Consider the following 14,224-nt stretch of genomic DNA (forward strand, 5'->3'; position numbering starts at 1 on the left):
ATGATACTGTCAGTGCTCAAGACTTGAGTTTGAGTTCTTCTAACACTGAGATTTTGAGCAAGTTACTTATTATTTCTAAATCTTAGTCTTATCTTCCATACATTGTGGCTTATAATACCTACCTCATAGATTTGGGGATTTCTTGTTGACAGTTGTCTTCAGAGATGTTTTTTGAGAGCTTCATGAATGTGGACCCAATCATATCATATAAGGCTATGTATCTTTGTGCAAAACGTCAGGTATTTACTTAAGAAAATTAAGCTAATGTAAAATCTCTATCCCAGTGGCAGGCCCTTAGTAAGGGAGTAATAAATATGAGTTATCAAAAGCATTCAGGGATGACCCTGAATATCAACCTTTATTTATGCTTTGCAATGATACTTTTCCAACCTTTAGAAATTCAGTATCCCTTACCTTCCTCTAAAACATGCTTACTTTTTTTGTTTTGCTTTTGTTTGTTTGTTTGTTTGTTTTGGTTGGGTTATGATCATTCTTTCTGGATTAACTCCATATTTTTCTTCTCTTTCTACCAGGGCAAACACTGTATACTTGACGTGTCAGGAAATGCTATCAAGCGGTTACAAGTTGCCCAGCTCTATCCCATTGCCATCTTCATTAAGCCCAAATCTCTGGAACCTCTGATGTAAGTGGAGGGCACAGGAGGCTGTCTTCCAGCTGCCTGTTCCATGTGACACAGCAAATTGCTGACAGCTCTTTGTCATAAGTGCTTATAAGTCAGAAGTGCCATTATTTATTTTTTTAAGCATTTCCTTTTTGAAAAAATATATGAAAGTCTTTTGAACCACTAGAGACATAATGTCAGTAATTCCCTAACATGTCTTCACTAATGTTTCTTGATTTTTATGTTCATTTCACAAGTTAGTGTGTATGTGTGTGATTTGTTCTGTTTTGTTTTGTTTTGTTTTGTTTTATTGTTTCGAAGGTAGGTTGTTTTGTTTGGTTTTCAATGATAGGAAGCAATCATCTTTGCTTACCTCTTTCTTGTGAAAGCAGTTCCATTAGTAAATCTTTTAAAATGTGTGGGTTTTTGTAGAGGGAACAGACAATATCCAAGACTCTTTGTATTGACATTTCATTTAGTTCTAGCATAGAATTCTTCTGTTCCTTAATTAGAACCTCATGTATGTAGAACACTATTCTTAATAGGGAGTTTTCTTAGTGACATGGCAGTAGCACATCTGTAACTTACACCAATAGCTCCATACCAGTGCACATTTATGAATAAGGCAAAAACTTGGATTTTTTATTGTTCTTTTTTTTTTTTTTTCAGAGGGCTGGGAAAATATCTTCCTTCAAATTCATTAAACAAATTGGGCAAATATTTACAACCAGTCTATAAAGTAACACATTTTCAGTGGCAGTTTGATAGAAATTGTTGACATTGCTTTCTAGACAACTCCCTTACAAACATGAGGCTACAGTAGCCAAAAGGGTAGCAGACCAAAGAGGCTATAGCAGGCACTTGACAACCAGTTGGGCTAGATTTGGTTTTTCTCTTTGCCTCTGATCAGTATGTCACCTCAGGCAAGTTATTTGACGGCCCTAAGATTTAGTTCCTCTCCTCAAAACTAGGCACATTAATAATACATACCTCACAGCTGGTATAAAGGTTAAACATGATCACGAATACAAAGCTCCCCATATGGTCTTTAGCGTATATAAACACTCAATAAGTAGTAGCTACTATAACTCTAAAAAATTTCAAGTTACTTCATTGTTAAAGGAGTGAAACTATTTTATCATTACAAAACACAAAAACTACCTTTTCCAAGAGGTCACAAGAGATAATGCTAGTGTGTCTATTGTAAGAGCTTTGCTAAAATGTGCCTCCATTTGGGCCTTGAGATTTAGAGCATTTGACAGGGTGCAGAAGTGAACTCCAGAGTACTGGAAAATAGTGTGCATGGGAAAACCAAAGAAAAGGAAATTGCTTAATCCCAGAGGTGAAACAATTACTTGCAGAGGTATCAGCCAACTGTTCCACATCTTCTGTATGAGTGGAGAAATAGAGCAAGCTGCAGTAGCTAAAGAGTTGCAACCTAAAAGAATTAAGTTACACAGTCTCTGGGGAAATTGCCAGAGAGGTGTCTTAAAAGCAGAATCCATTCCCATAAATAAAAGATGGACAAAGATTCTTACTAGGATGAAAAAATAAAATCGAGAGGTCACTGACAGTACTTTCCACCCCAAGATTTTAGGTTTTTAGATGTTAAATTATAACATCAAGAGTTTTGCCCATGGTTAGCCCATGGAGAAATATGAATTGATGATAAAATACTGGTTCCTGATATTATTATCCCTGATAGCATGCTTTAAATCTCTCCTCATATAGGATACAGTGTTGGGTAGTGCACAAAGTAAATTAAGCAACCATAAATTTCATTATGCAAAAGTGATTTATAATCTGTAAAGAGCCTCATAAATGTTATTAGCAATGCTAACATGAAGAAGAATAGAAAAATGGGAACAGCACCTCCTGGGAACAGCATCTTAAAGGCCTGTTTCAGAAATAGAAGAATAAGGTTTCACATCATAAATACTCGGTGGGATAAATGGCTTCCCAGGGAAGTGAGGCCTGAGGGAGAAACAGCAGTTTCACATTTGCTTCAGTGTGATATTGGGAGACATTCCATCTGGTGCTCGGTAGGAGAAGGGTCTACTTCCTTCCACAACTATGAGATGACTTATTTAGTTTTGCCTTGGGGCGCTGTCACAGCCACTTATCACCAAGGAAAATTAAACATACCGAAGGCTGGATTCCACAATGAGGACCGTGAATCTGACATAATTTGCTGCAGCCATATTCATGAGTCTTGAGTGCAGTAATGATGACATTCAGACTAATGTGATCTTATTATTACATGCTGAATGTTTACTTTCCATTTCCCTCTTCTCCAAGGGTTTTTACTTTGGGAGCAAAGCTGGCATGAATTGCCCATTCCCCAGGGAGGAGTGAATGCTAGGTCAACTGGAACAAAAGCATGGCAGCTGTCACATTTAGGCACTGATACATCATCACACACATTATTTCTCAAGTGCATCACCCACAGCAAACCACAGAGCTTATTAGCACATACATAGCTGGCTCTTCAGAGGAGCATAAAATCAAGGGTGTATATAAAAGAGATGTTCTTTTTATAGCATGCCACTGCATGACCTCTGTTGCTCACCCCCACCTCTTGGCAGTGTGAAGCTTTCCTGTGTGTCTCTCTCTTGCCAGCCCCAATCTGATTTTACCTTCTTGCTCCCGCGGTGGCCCATGTTTTCTTTTGTCTTCAACTGTACCATAATTATGTTTATTTATCTAGTTTTCCATTCATTCATTCATTTACTCATTCAACAAATAAGCCTTGAACCAGACTCCGTGACACATGCTGATGAACATAACCCTGCTCTCTGCCTTCAGTGAACTCACAGATTAGACAAGGAGACAAAGTATATAATAGATGATACATCAAAGGATAAAATTGGAATTCAGTCATGGCTACAGTAATTGCCAAGGGAATTCAAAGAACACAAGCTAGAGCATGAGCAAGGAAGTCCAAGAAGATCCAGCATCACATGATTTCTTGACACCTGGAGCAAAACTCAATCTTTCTATGAAATGTATCCCTGGATTTAGCCTAACATCTTCTGTATCCAAGGGTGACATCCACTCACAGCTTCTAGGACTGTGCTATTTGGGAAGAGAATCCTAGATACCATCCCTCAGGGCAGGAGGAGTTTATCTCAGCATCAAGAGTTCAGGAAATTCCTATTTTTTTCTATTGCAGCCATCAGATCATGTTGAAAATCATGTTAATATTGGACATCAGGTTTTTTATATATATATATATATAGGACATCAGTTTTTAAATTTTTTCCAAATAAACCCCTTGAGAAAGTCTTGGTATAATGGAAAGACTTTTTTTTTTTTTTAAGATTTTATTTATTTATTTATTTATGATAGACACAGAGAGAGAGAGAGGCAGAGACACAGGCTCCATGCATGGAGCCCGATGTGGGACTCGATCCCAGGTCTCCAGGATCGCGCCCCGGGCCAAAGCAGGCGCCAAACTGCTGTGCCACCCAGGGATCCCAGTTTGACTAAAAACTGATTTTAAAAGAACCTTAAGGAATCCCTGGGTGGCTCAGCAGTTTAGTGCCTGCCTTTGGTCCAGGGCATGATCCTGGAGTCATAGGATCGAGTCCCACATCAGGCTCTTGTATGGGGCCTGCTTTTCCCTCTGCCTATGTCTCTACCTCTGTGTGTGTGTGTGTGTGTGTGTGTGTGTGTGTGTGTGTCTCATGAGTAAATGAATAAAATATTTTAAAAATAATAAAAAATAAAAAAATAAAAGAACCCCAAAACTTTGAGTTCTGACATCAGATTTATTCTTTTACCCTGTCAAGTCCCTTTATCACTTCAGGCCACAGTGACATGCCCTAAAACCACATTTCCCATACCCCAGTCTCTGGTTTCCTCAGTGGCATGTAAAGGCAGCAATGCTTTCAATATTCTGTGTGCCCCTGTGATGCATCCCAGTGGGCCAACCAAAGTACCTTTGCCCCTGGCTAGACTTTTATCAGCCCAGCGCAGCCACACTGGTATTCATATGATGATAAGAGGCAAGAATTCTCACTTTGATTAATAAAACGTCTTTGATTAAGAAAAAATGTGAAGATAAAATAATTTTTACTTAGTAAGTATGGTTTGTTTGGTAGGCAAAATATTTTCCCACCTAGAGCACATGGAAAGATAAAGCTGTCACTGATTGGGAATCAGTAGATTGGGTTATTTTCCATTTCCTTCCTACTCAATTTGTTCTTGAGGCTCTATTTAAATAATCTTATAATGACTAAGCGGCACTTATATACACCGATAGTTGACAGACTAACAGAAAGAAAGGGACAGAGTCAGAGTCCCAGGCGTAGTTCCTTTATAGCCCATTTTCCTATCAGAACAACAAAAAAACCAAATCAACATGGAGCCTCTTCCTGAGATCCTCTATCCTTGTTCACCATGTAGGTTACTTGCTTATTATAATCTATTGGAAAAAATTTTGATTCCAGCATGTTTGATTGTTACATTCTCTCTGTGTCTATTTATTCACACCTCCCTCAGCCAATCCTTCAAATGCCATTTGATTTGAGGCATTCGATGAAGTTCGAGGCACCTGGGTGGCTTAGGTGGTTAAGCGTGAAACTCTTGGTTTCTGATCAGGTCATGATCTCAGGGTCACGGGATGGCTCCATGCTCAGCAGGGAGTCTGCTTCCCCTCTCTCTCTCCCTCTGGCCCTCCCCCTGCTTGTGCTAGCTCTCTCTCTCTCTCTCTTGATCGCTTTCTCTCTCGCTCTCTTTCTGTCTCTCTGAAGTAAATAAATAAATCTTAAAAAAAAAAAAAAAGATATTTGCTTCACCCTTTGTAGAATCTGAGCAGGGAGAGCCACAGAATGCCCCCTTCGGCCTGAAAGATGCACATGACTAAAGGGCCTGTCACATTTTCTATAATTCTCAGAAAGCACATTCTGTTTCTCCATTCCACATATTTCCCACTCCACACTGAAGATGAACAGCAGCCCATGGGGAGAATGGGGAGTGGAGAACTCAAAGGTTTCTGTGAGGGCAGGACCTGCCAATGGTCAAGTCTGGTTCTCTCAGATGTGATGAGGTACCAAAGGCTCTGATGTCCCCTCCCTTCTCTCTATCTCTTCTCCCTGCCTCTGACCACCTCTTGACGATTTCATCCGAATCTATGTCCTACATTTAAGAGAGGTCAAGATAGTCTAGGACAAAGTCCAAGGAAGAGTAACCAGGAAGGTTAGGATCTGGAAATCACATCCAATGAGAGTAGACGAAGGAAGTAGGGCAATTTATTCTGAAGGAGTGGTAGCCTCAAGGGACGAATGAGCACTTGATTTAAAGATCCTAGTGCCTATCAAGGAGGAAAGTTTAGTCGTACTCTGTGTGACTGTAGAGGACGGAACAGGGAGCAGTGACTGAAAGTCATAAAGAGATAGATTCTACATCAATCTAGTGTGGAACCGAGAGACTGCCCTCTGAGAGGGTGAGCCCTCTGGGAGGGGGTCCTTGTCGCTGAAATTATTCCAACTCCAAAGAGGAGTCTCAAATAAGGACTAGGAAGCTGCTAGTAAGACCACACTGTGCTTCCTGCAGGATTCATTTTTGCCACACATTTTAATTTTTCAGGATTTGGTACATTCCGTGTGTGTGCTAATACCAAACCCTCATTTTCCCAGGGAGATGAATAAGCGTCTAACAGAGGAACAAGCCAAGAAAACCTATGATCGTGCAATTAAGCTAGAACAAGAATTTGGAGAATATTTTACAGGTAAGTTCATTTACCCTCGTACTGTGAGAAAGGATCAACTGTCTAGCATTTGGCATTAGAGGGGGCTCTGGGCCTTACCAGGGCCCTATCTGGGCCCTAAAACCAGGCCTTATCTGGGCCCTAAAACCTTCCTCTTGAGTAATCCTAATTTCCCTCTGCTTTACCTATCTGATCCAGAACTATGGATCTCTGTTTTCTCTGGATTTAGCTGCAGCCAGCTCTAGATTCCCACTGGCCCTCTGCAAAAGCATGAGTCACAGATGGCACTGAGTTGTCTCCCACTATTAAGATTTTAGGTGGGGTGCCTTGGTGACTCAGTCAGTTAAGTGTCCACTCTTGATTTTGGCTCAGGTCAAATCTCAGGGTCCTGAGATTGGGCTCTGTGCTGGGCATGGAGCCTGCTTGGAAATCTCTTTGTCACTGCTCCCTCTTTCCCTCTCTAAAAATCAAAAAAAAAGGAAAAGAAAAAGGAGAAGATTTTAGACATTAAACTATCTCCCTGATATCATCAGAATACTTGAAGAGGAAACTTTTAGGACCCAATTAGGCAACATCCAAAGCAGTGCCTCATGAGAAGCAGTCTCATGGCTCCATTCTCTGCTTCAATGACCTGCAGGTCTGGGTCCCGTTAGCAGCAATTGAACAAGATGCTTCTTTGTGTTTCCATTAATTCCATGTCAAGGCCCAGTGCAAAACATTTCTTTTCTTTTTAAATATTTCCTTGGAAACATGAAGTTTGGGGAATAGGGAAAGGTTTTCTTGCCCTGGTCTCCTGGGTTCTCTACTCTATCATGCTTTCATGAAACACTGGTCAAATCCAAAGAGTAATCCAAAGGAGTCCCTTTGGTAATCGAACTTACAACGAATGGTTTAGAAAGAAGAAATTTCTTCCTGGATTACCTTTTGAGAAGCTAGATGCTTTACTGTTTGCCTTATACAGAATATGAAAATGCCAATGGCTTAGCGGTGTGCAAATATGTTGAACCCAGTAATCTTGAGTAAAATTTCAATCAATAATAAAGGTATGGGTTATGTTTTATCCCAAAAGAAAATCCAGGTATAAACATCAAATCACAGTTATGCACATTTTGACCAGTGGTTCATACTCAAAAGTAAAATAGAGTAATCAATATATTCTCAGGGTTGTTTTTGAAAATCTAAACTATGTCTCAGTAGCAATTCATTGATTATCTCTGACGTCCTATAGATAGTATTGACATGTTTTGGAGATCTATCTGTAAGCTAACTTAGTTCAAAGGAGATTATGAAATATACTTAAATCTGCTTCAGGTGACTTGGGTTTTAGGTAATTCACAGGTTAACAGTTTGTTTATATTTCCTCTTATTTATGTTTCTTATAAGTAGCTCTCATAAGGCATTCTCAACATGAGCAGCCCTGTTATGGCAAAATATCAATTTATAAGATTGCTTGGAGAATGAGTGTGGTTTCCCATTAAGGGTTTCGGAGTTGGAGGGGTTAACTCAATTTGCCTCCACAACCTCATTATTTTCTTGGTGTCTAAAATGTCTAAATTTCTGCATCTACCAAGGTTAATACAGTATACAGAATAAAAGGCCAGATTTCTTTGATAAGCAGGGAGATCTCCATCTGAAAATTGATCAGTGCCTAGTCCGGTATCTGGCCAACAGTAGGCACCCATAAAATTTCAACATATAAATGATTCATTGTCCAGACGAAAAACAGACATGGAGAAGGTAGAAAGACTGTGTGTAACTAATTTGTTATCTGATCTAGGACATGCATTGAAAGCATACTTCTTTTCTTTTACTCACTGATGTGACCTTGCTTAAGTAAATTTCCCACTTTGTCTTACTAATGCAAGGTAATAGAAGTTTCCAGATGAGTTTGTCTGTCCCTGGTTTGAGCTTCTGCTGTGTGATTGATGACTGTTCGTCACCAACAAGGCAGTGATTCCTAACTCTAGCGCGTTTGCTTTTGTTCTAGCTATTGTCCAAGGAGACACCTTAGAAGATATATATAATCAATGCAAGCTTGTTATTGAAGAGCAATCTGGGCCTTTCATCTGGATTCCCTCAAAGGAAAAGTTATAAATTAGCTACTGCACCTCCGACAATGACAGAAGAGCATTTAGAAGAACAAAATATATATAATATACTACTTGGAGGCTTTTATGTTTTTGTTGCATTTATGTTTTTGCAGTCAATGTGAATTCTTATGAATGTACAACACAAACTGTGTGAAGCCATGAAGGAAACGGAGGGGCCACAGGGTGGGACAGAAAAGACATTGCAGTATGCAGGAAGGCTTTGGTTTGCTCAAAGTGCCAGGTATAGGGATGAACCTCTGACGGGCTTTCTGCCCAAGAGATGGGCAGCCTCCTCACCCCAGCAGATGTCCAGAGCTGATTTAGCTGCTGAGCTCTCTGTGTTTTTTGCTTTAAAGAAAAGTTGCCAGCACTTGAACTTCACCAACCTTCCCATTACCCACATCTGTAATTGGTACACTTCGAATTTTATAACTATGCACACTCTTTGATTTCTTAACGAACAAAAGAAAGAAGGAAGGAAAAAGGAAAGGAGTCCCTTTGGAGACGGCATAATAGCAGGGAAGGATAAGTGTGTAGTTTCTTTGACATCTACAAAGATGAGCATTTCATAAAATTCACAAGTGTATGGAGGACTGAACCTCACTGAAAGGAGGGGATTCCACCTGAGGTTAGCTTTATGATTGTTTGTTGTCTATTTTGCCATTTATAAACTGAAAGAAGGCACTAAAGATGAGAATAATTTATACAATAAAAATATATTAAATGTATAGAAACGAATTTCTATAGGTTAAAAAAGTTTTGTGAAATATTTTGTAAAGACTAATTGAAAGACTAAATGAATGCACTATCAGCAGATGATCAAATTCAAGAACTGAAAGTTGCACTCTCCCTTTTGTTGCCAATGATACATTAAGAGCATCTGAGTTCCTCCCAAAGTCTGACCAAGACTTCTCCCTCACTTACCTCCCATGATCTCCCTTCCATATTAGTGACACACTCTCATGGAGCACATCCCTTATGAGTTGCCCTCATGGGTATATTTGGAAGACATTTGGTTAATGCATCTCTAAGCTGATGGCTTTCAGAGACAAACTCATGCAAATGATCTAAAGAGAAGTTTTTGCTTTTATCGTTTTAAACAACCTGGGCCTGCCATGCAAAGAGTTGAATAACTGTTCCTAGTTACTTACATGCAATTCTCAAAGGATCATTTAGTATGTTAGCCAACCATGAGTAATTAGGACTTTTTTTTTTTTTTGTCTGTTTCACAAGTAACTGAGGGTTTTTGTAACAGCCAGAGATGGTATCGAGCCATGGAAAGATCTGTTCCAAGAAGCACTGTTTCTTTGAGGAAGAGAGAAATACCTGGTTGGGGGGTGAGGGGTGCAGACTTTTGTTTCCGTGTACAGGGCAAAGAGAACCACAAGGAAAGACAATTAACAACTTTGAGCTCAACCAATTGAACTGCCTTTTTCGGGGGCTGCACCTGGACCAAGTTTATTTTTTAGCAATTATAATAATGATGATTTAAGAAAAAAAAAACCTCCCGAAGCCTATATCCCACTTTAGAGCTGATGATGACATCAGTGTTGCTTGTGCCCACGGTGTTTAGAGAGAGACTTTTTGGTGATCTCAATAACCACTCAACTCTGGGTTCTATGCATGCCCAGACTAAGCCCCATCGCCTTATTTCTGGGGTACATCCAGACCTGGCAGGGATCCTGCCACACTGTGCAGCAAACCAGCATGCAGGCTGGGATGGGAGAACAAGAGATAGAGCCATCAGCAGTGATGGGGCTTCTTCACAGTAAGAACATCGGAGCTCAGAATGAGGGTCTCTTTCCAAAAACAAGTGTTGCTCATCTTACACTACCATTGTCTGCCTCGCTGCAGTCACTAAAACAAACACAAAAATGCAAAATTATGCACCTACCTATAGTCTTGAGGCTGCCTTTGCCAATGGAAGGGCTAGCAATGCATTTTCCCTCTGATGAAAGTTAAATTTTTGGAGACTTCCTTAGAGTGCTCAAAATGTTTAAAGATATGTCCGTGGCTGCAATTCGCCAGTTTCAGGTCAAGGCCTAGTTTCATCAATATTGCTGCCAGAAGTTTCTGCCACCAGAATGCCATTCCTGATCCCAGCTCTATTTTTAGGCCACCATAATAACTTCTTTGGTTTCTCAACTGAGCATGCAACCATTTATTTAAAGGACTGTCCTTAATGAGTAGATGTTTCCGCGGGTCGTGTGATGTGCTTTCCATTTAATATTAAGTATTGCTGTGGCTGAGTACAATCAAATTGAACCACCAACCCTTGGTTTTGTAGTAATATAATTATTTATTTTCCTAGTGTAGATGCTTCCAGATTAGAATTGGCATTTGCACTGATTTTTTTATGTAGATTTATATAAATATATATATACATATATATTTGCTTGAAGAATCACCAAGCAAATTGGTGAGAGGGTCTTTTCCTATAGAATTTACACCTCCATTTGTTGTGTTGTCTTGCGCTTCCCAATGTTGAGGTCTCGAAGGCTCCAAAGAACTGGTGTATTTTGCAGCAAATCTGATGATTGTATGGATATGGCAGGAAAGTTACCCAGATTACATCTGGTGCAAATGCACTTGGAGCCTGGGGCCAGACCGGTGCTAACACTGCAAACTTTGTCCGGAGCTCTCTCCAATCTGAAGGCTTGCTGGGGGCGCAATGTCACCTTCACATGCTGGGCCCTTTCGGAAAAGTGCCAGATCGTGTCACTGGTGCTATTTTTCATGCTCTGGTACAATGTGTAGCACCACGGGGGTCTCAGCCTTACCAAAATCGAAATCACATTTGTCAGCGAATTGCAGGGGCATTTGTTTTTTGCTCTCCTCCCACGGGATCTGTTGGCCATTTCTTTGCCGGCCTCTTCCCCACCCCCACCCCCACTGCCCCAAGTTCATGGCTTGGCTCCACCTGCTCAGTGAGCCCATTTTTATGGAAGCCAAAGCCGAAGCCTAAGCCGCACTCAGGTGCCTGTGAGCTGTCTTAGATCCTACTGCCAGCCCTTCCAGACTCTGAGCCAGGGAAAAGCTCTCCACTCCTATGGCTCTCGCCTCTGGTTTTCCCTCATTCCTTTCCTCTGCTCTCCTCCTTCCATTTCTGTCTCATTCCTTCTCTCTTTGTGTGCACCTCTCCTTTTCTCCTACTGACCTGTCTTCCCCAAGAGCTGCCTTTCTTCTGCAGTCTCTTGTTACTCCCTCCCCTTCACTCTCCTATCTCTCTACCTCCTTTAGTCTCTCTTCCCCTTCTCATTCCCCTTTCCCCTGCTTTCCTGTCTTTTGTCTTCTTCTCCCACCTCTGAGTATCTTCTCACCCATACTCTGCTCCGTAATTTTTCTGTCCTATAAGGGCTCATGGCTGATTCGGACAGCAAGTCCATACACTGGACCGATGACACAATTCCTGTGGGTCACCGTTTCACTTGCACAGCCCAGAAAGCAAAGCTGAGCATGAGGTCCTGGACTGGAGCCAGCTCCAGCTCGCCTCACCGAGCCAGCCTGCACCGCTGCCCTGGCAGCGAGGATGCATGCGCTCTGGGCCCTGCGGCACCTGGGTGCCTCTCTGCCTGAAGGCTGCTCCAAAGGGAGCCCACTCCCAGCACCACCCCGTGGCTCTGAGGACAGTTCCTCTCTATAAAGGCAGACTCTGGCCCCAAAATCATTCTGACAGCAAACCTCTTTCTTCTCATTGAAGCCATGCCATCGCCTTGGTTTGGAGAGAGACATTTTTTTCCCTCTCATAAGCTTTTTTTTCCCCCCCATTTTCATGTGAAGCCCCCTCTGCTTTTCAGCTGGTGATTGCTCTGGTGAGATCGAATGGACTCGCTGGTGAAATAACATCTCTTTTTTTCCTGTCTTGGTCCTGCCTAAATTCCTACAAAAGTATTCAAGTCAAGGACTCAGGCTAGTTCCTAAGCTAATCGTGGTAATTTGTCACTCCTAGGGGGAGAAGGGGACATTTCTCTGAAAGCATGTGGAGTGACATACTGACAACTGATTTGCCAGAGATCTCCCTACAGAATTCTGTGGATATGCATTTTACTTCTGTGTATGTATGGTCTATGTGGTATGTATATCGCGTAATATACATACTATACTGGGTATGAATGAATATGGATGGAAACCCACACACACACTCCAGTCTGTAAATATCCTTCCTCACTGAAAACTGTGCTTTGGAAATCATTTCTTGTACAGCTGTGCAGTTTCTTGTAGCAGCTGAGGACAAGCTAAGACAGGTGGATGATTTTGATAAAGATCACCTAAAAGAATACAGAATCTCCCTAGCAACTCATGAGGACAGACAACCCAATGGCAAGGTTGACTCCCAATGGGATGGCAAACTTTTCTTCTCTCCTTTTTGAATTTGTGTTTCCTAAGTGTGTCTTAAATTCTGAGTGCACCAGGCTGTACCCGTTAGATCCTTTCAATATGACAGTTTTGTGCTTCTCTCTGACAGGACGTTTCTCCATCGAGCTGTAGTGCAGGATGGGAGGGAGGGGGAAATACTCCTTGCCTGGGCTGGAGTTTACAGAGACACTGCACAGCTTACACTCCTGTTAAGTGTAAATATTCGACACTTCCATTCCATTTGTGTAAAAAATAAAGCACACACAATTATAAAATCAAGATGTATATTTCATACTCAGTGTGTCTGTGCATATTTATTGCGTTTCTAGTTGTCAGCGGTGGCCCCCTTGTAAAATGCTTGATAGAGTGTTTATAAACATGTCATGGTTTTATTATGAGATATAAATATTAAAACATTTTATACTTTATAGCAAATTATTTTCTCCCAAAGCATAATTTGTCTTGCTTCATGAAGTAAAGAATCATCCATTTCTATTTTTACCAAAGTGATCTGATTTCAGAGCTAAAGTATAGTTAGCAGAGGTTTGCTCTGAAAAACGCGGGCACTGCTAAGAGGAGCTAAAGTGATATTTTTACATATTTTTAAATATTTGGTTGCTATCTGGCCTGCTTTTCATCAGGATCTGGCCAAGAGTGAACAATGTGTTACAAGACAGGTTTTTTAAAGACTCTCACTTCTATGTGGAAAAAAAATCCATTCCCCAGTTTCAAAACTGTGAGATTCCAGAAGATACTAAGAATAGAAAAAAATTTTTTTCTTATTTAATACTTACAATGCGAAGAAAGGCACAAATTGGAGAGAAGATGTCATTATTCATGTACCCTGGGCCACAAAATATACCAGCTCCAGAGATCTGAACATGCCAAAAATGTCAGGTTTAAGAACCTGAATCTGCCAGATAATATTCTCAATTCTTCCTGCTAGGTTAAGCATATGTCCTGTCATATTGACATTCCGACAGCACAGGTCTGACAGCTAGAGGACCAAAACAAATTCCTCCTGTGGAAGGAGTGGAATTTGGCCCCTAAAGCAATTACTGGGGAGTATGTTTTGATCCACAATAAACTATCACATAATTGGGTCAGTCATTTGGGAAACCAGACTTGACCACACCATCCATACCATCATGGGGCCCACAGGAGTTTCCACCAGGTGTCCTGTCCCTGGCCCTTGGGGCTTGGCAGCAGTGAGCAGAGATAACATTATAAGACATTGACTGGGGGCACTGGGGTGACTCAGTTGGTTAAGCATCTGCCTTGGGTTCGGGTCATGATCCCAGGATCCTAGGATTGAGGCCCGTGTTGGGCTCCCTGCTCAGCAGGGGATCTGCTTCTCCCTCTGCCTCTCCTGCTCCCTTTGCTTATACTCTCTCACACTGTGTCAGATAAATAATTTTTTCAAAAAAAAATAAAAATAATAGATTC

At 41.1% G+C, this 14,224-nt stretch overlaps 1 protein-coding gene across 33 annotated transcripts in view; it reads left to right on the forward strand.

Annotated features, from left to right (window-relative positions):
* DLG2 (discs large MAGUK scaffold protein 2) overlaps nucleotides 1-13,076 on the forward strand; it is a 1,987,603-nt gene extending 1,974,527 nt beyond the window's left edge. For 32 of the 33 annotated variants that reach the window (XM_038568453.1, XM_038568428.1, XM_038568429.1 and 29 more), the window contains 3 exons: nucleotides 534-643; nucleotides 6,262-6,353; nucleotides 8,320-13,076. In XM_038568453.1, the coding sequence (XP_038424381.1) occupies nucleotides 534-643; nucleotides 6,262-6,353; nucleotides 8,320-8,426 (309 nt within the window). In that variant the 3' untranslated portion in view covers nucleotides 8,427-13,076. The remainder of the gene's footprint in view (nucleotides 1-533; nucleotides 644-6,261; nucleotides 6,354-8,319) is intronic. The other variant, XM_038568427.1, reaches the window with a different exon arrangement.
* Nucleotides 13,077-14,224: the final 1,148 nt, after the last annotated feature.

Source organism: Canis lupus, chromosome 21 (assembly GCF_011100685.1).
Source record: "Canis lupus familiaris isolate Mischka breed German Shepherd chromosome 21, alternate assembly UU_Cfam_GSD_1.0, whole genome shotgun sequence".
In the NCBI taxonomy this organism is placed as follows: domain Eukaryota; kingdom Metazoa; phylum Chordata; class Mammalia; order Carnivora; family Canidae; genus Canis; species Canis lupus.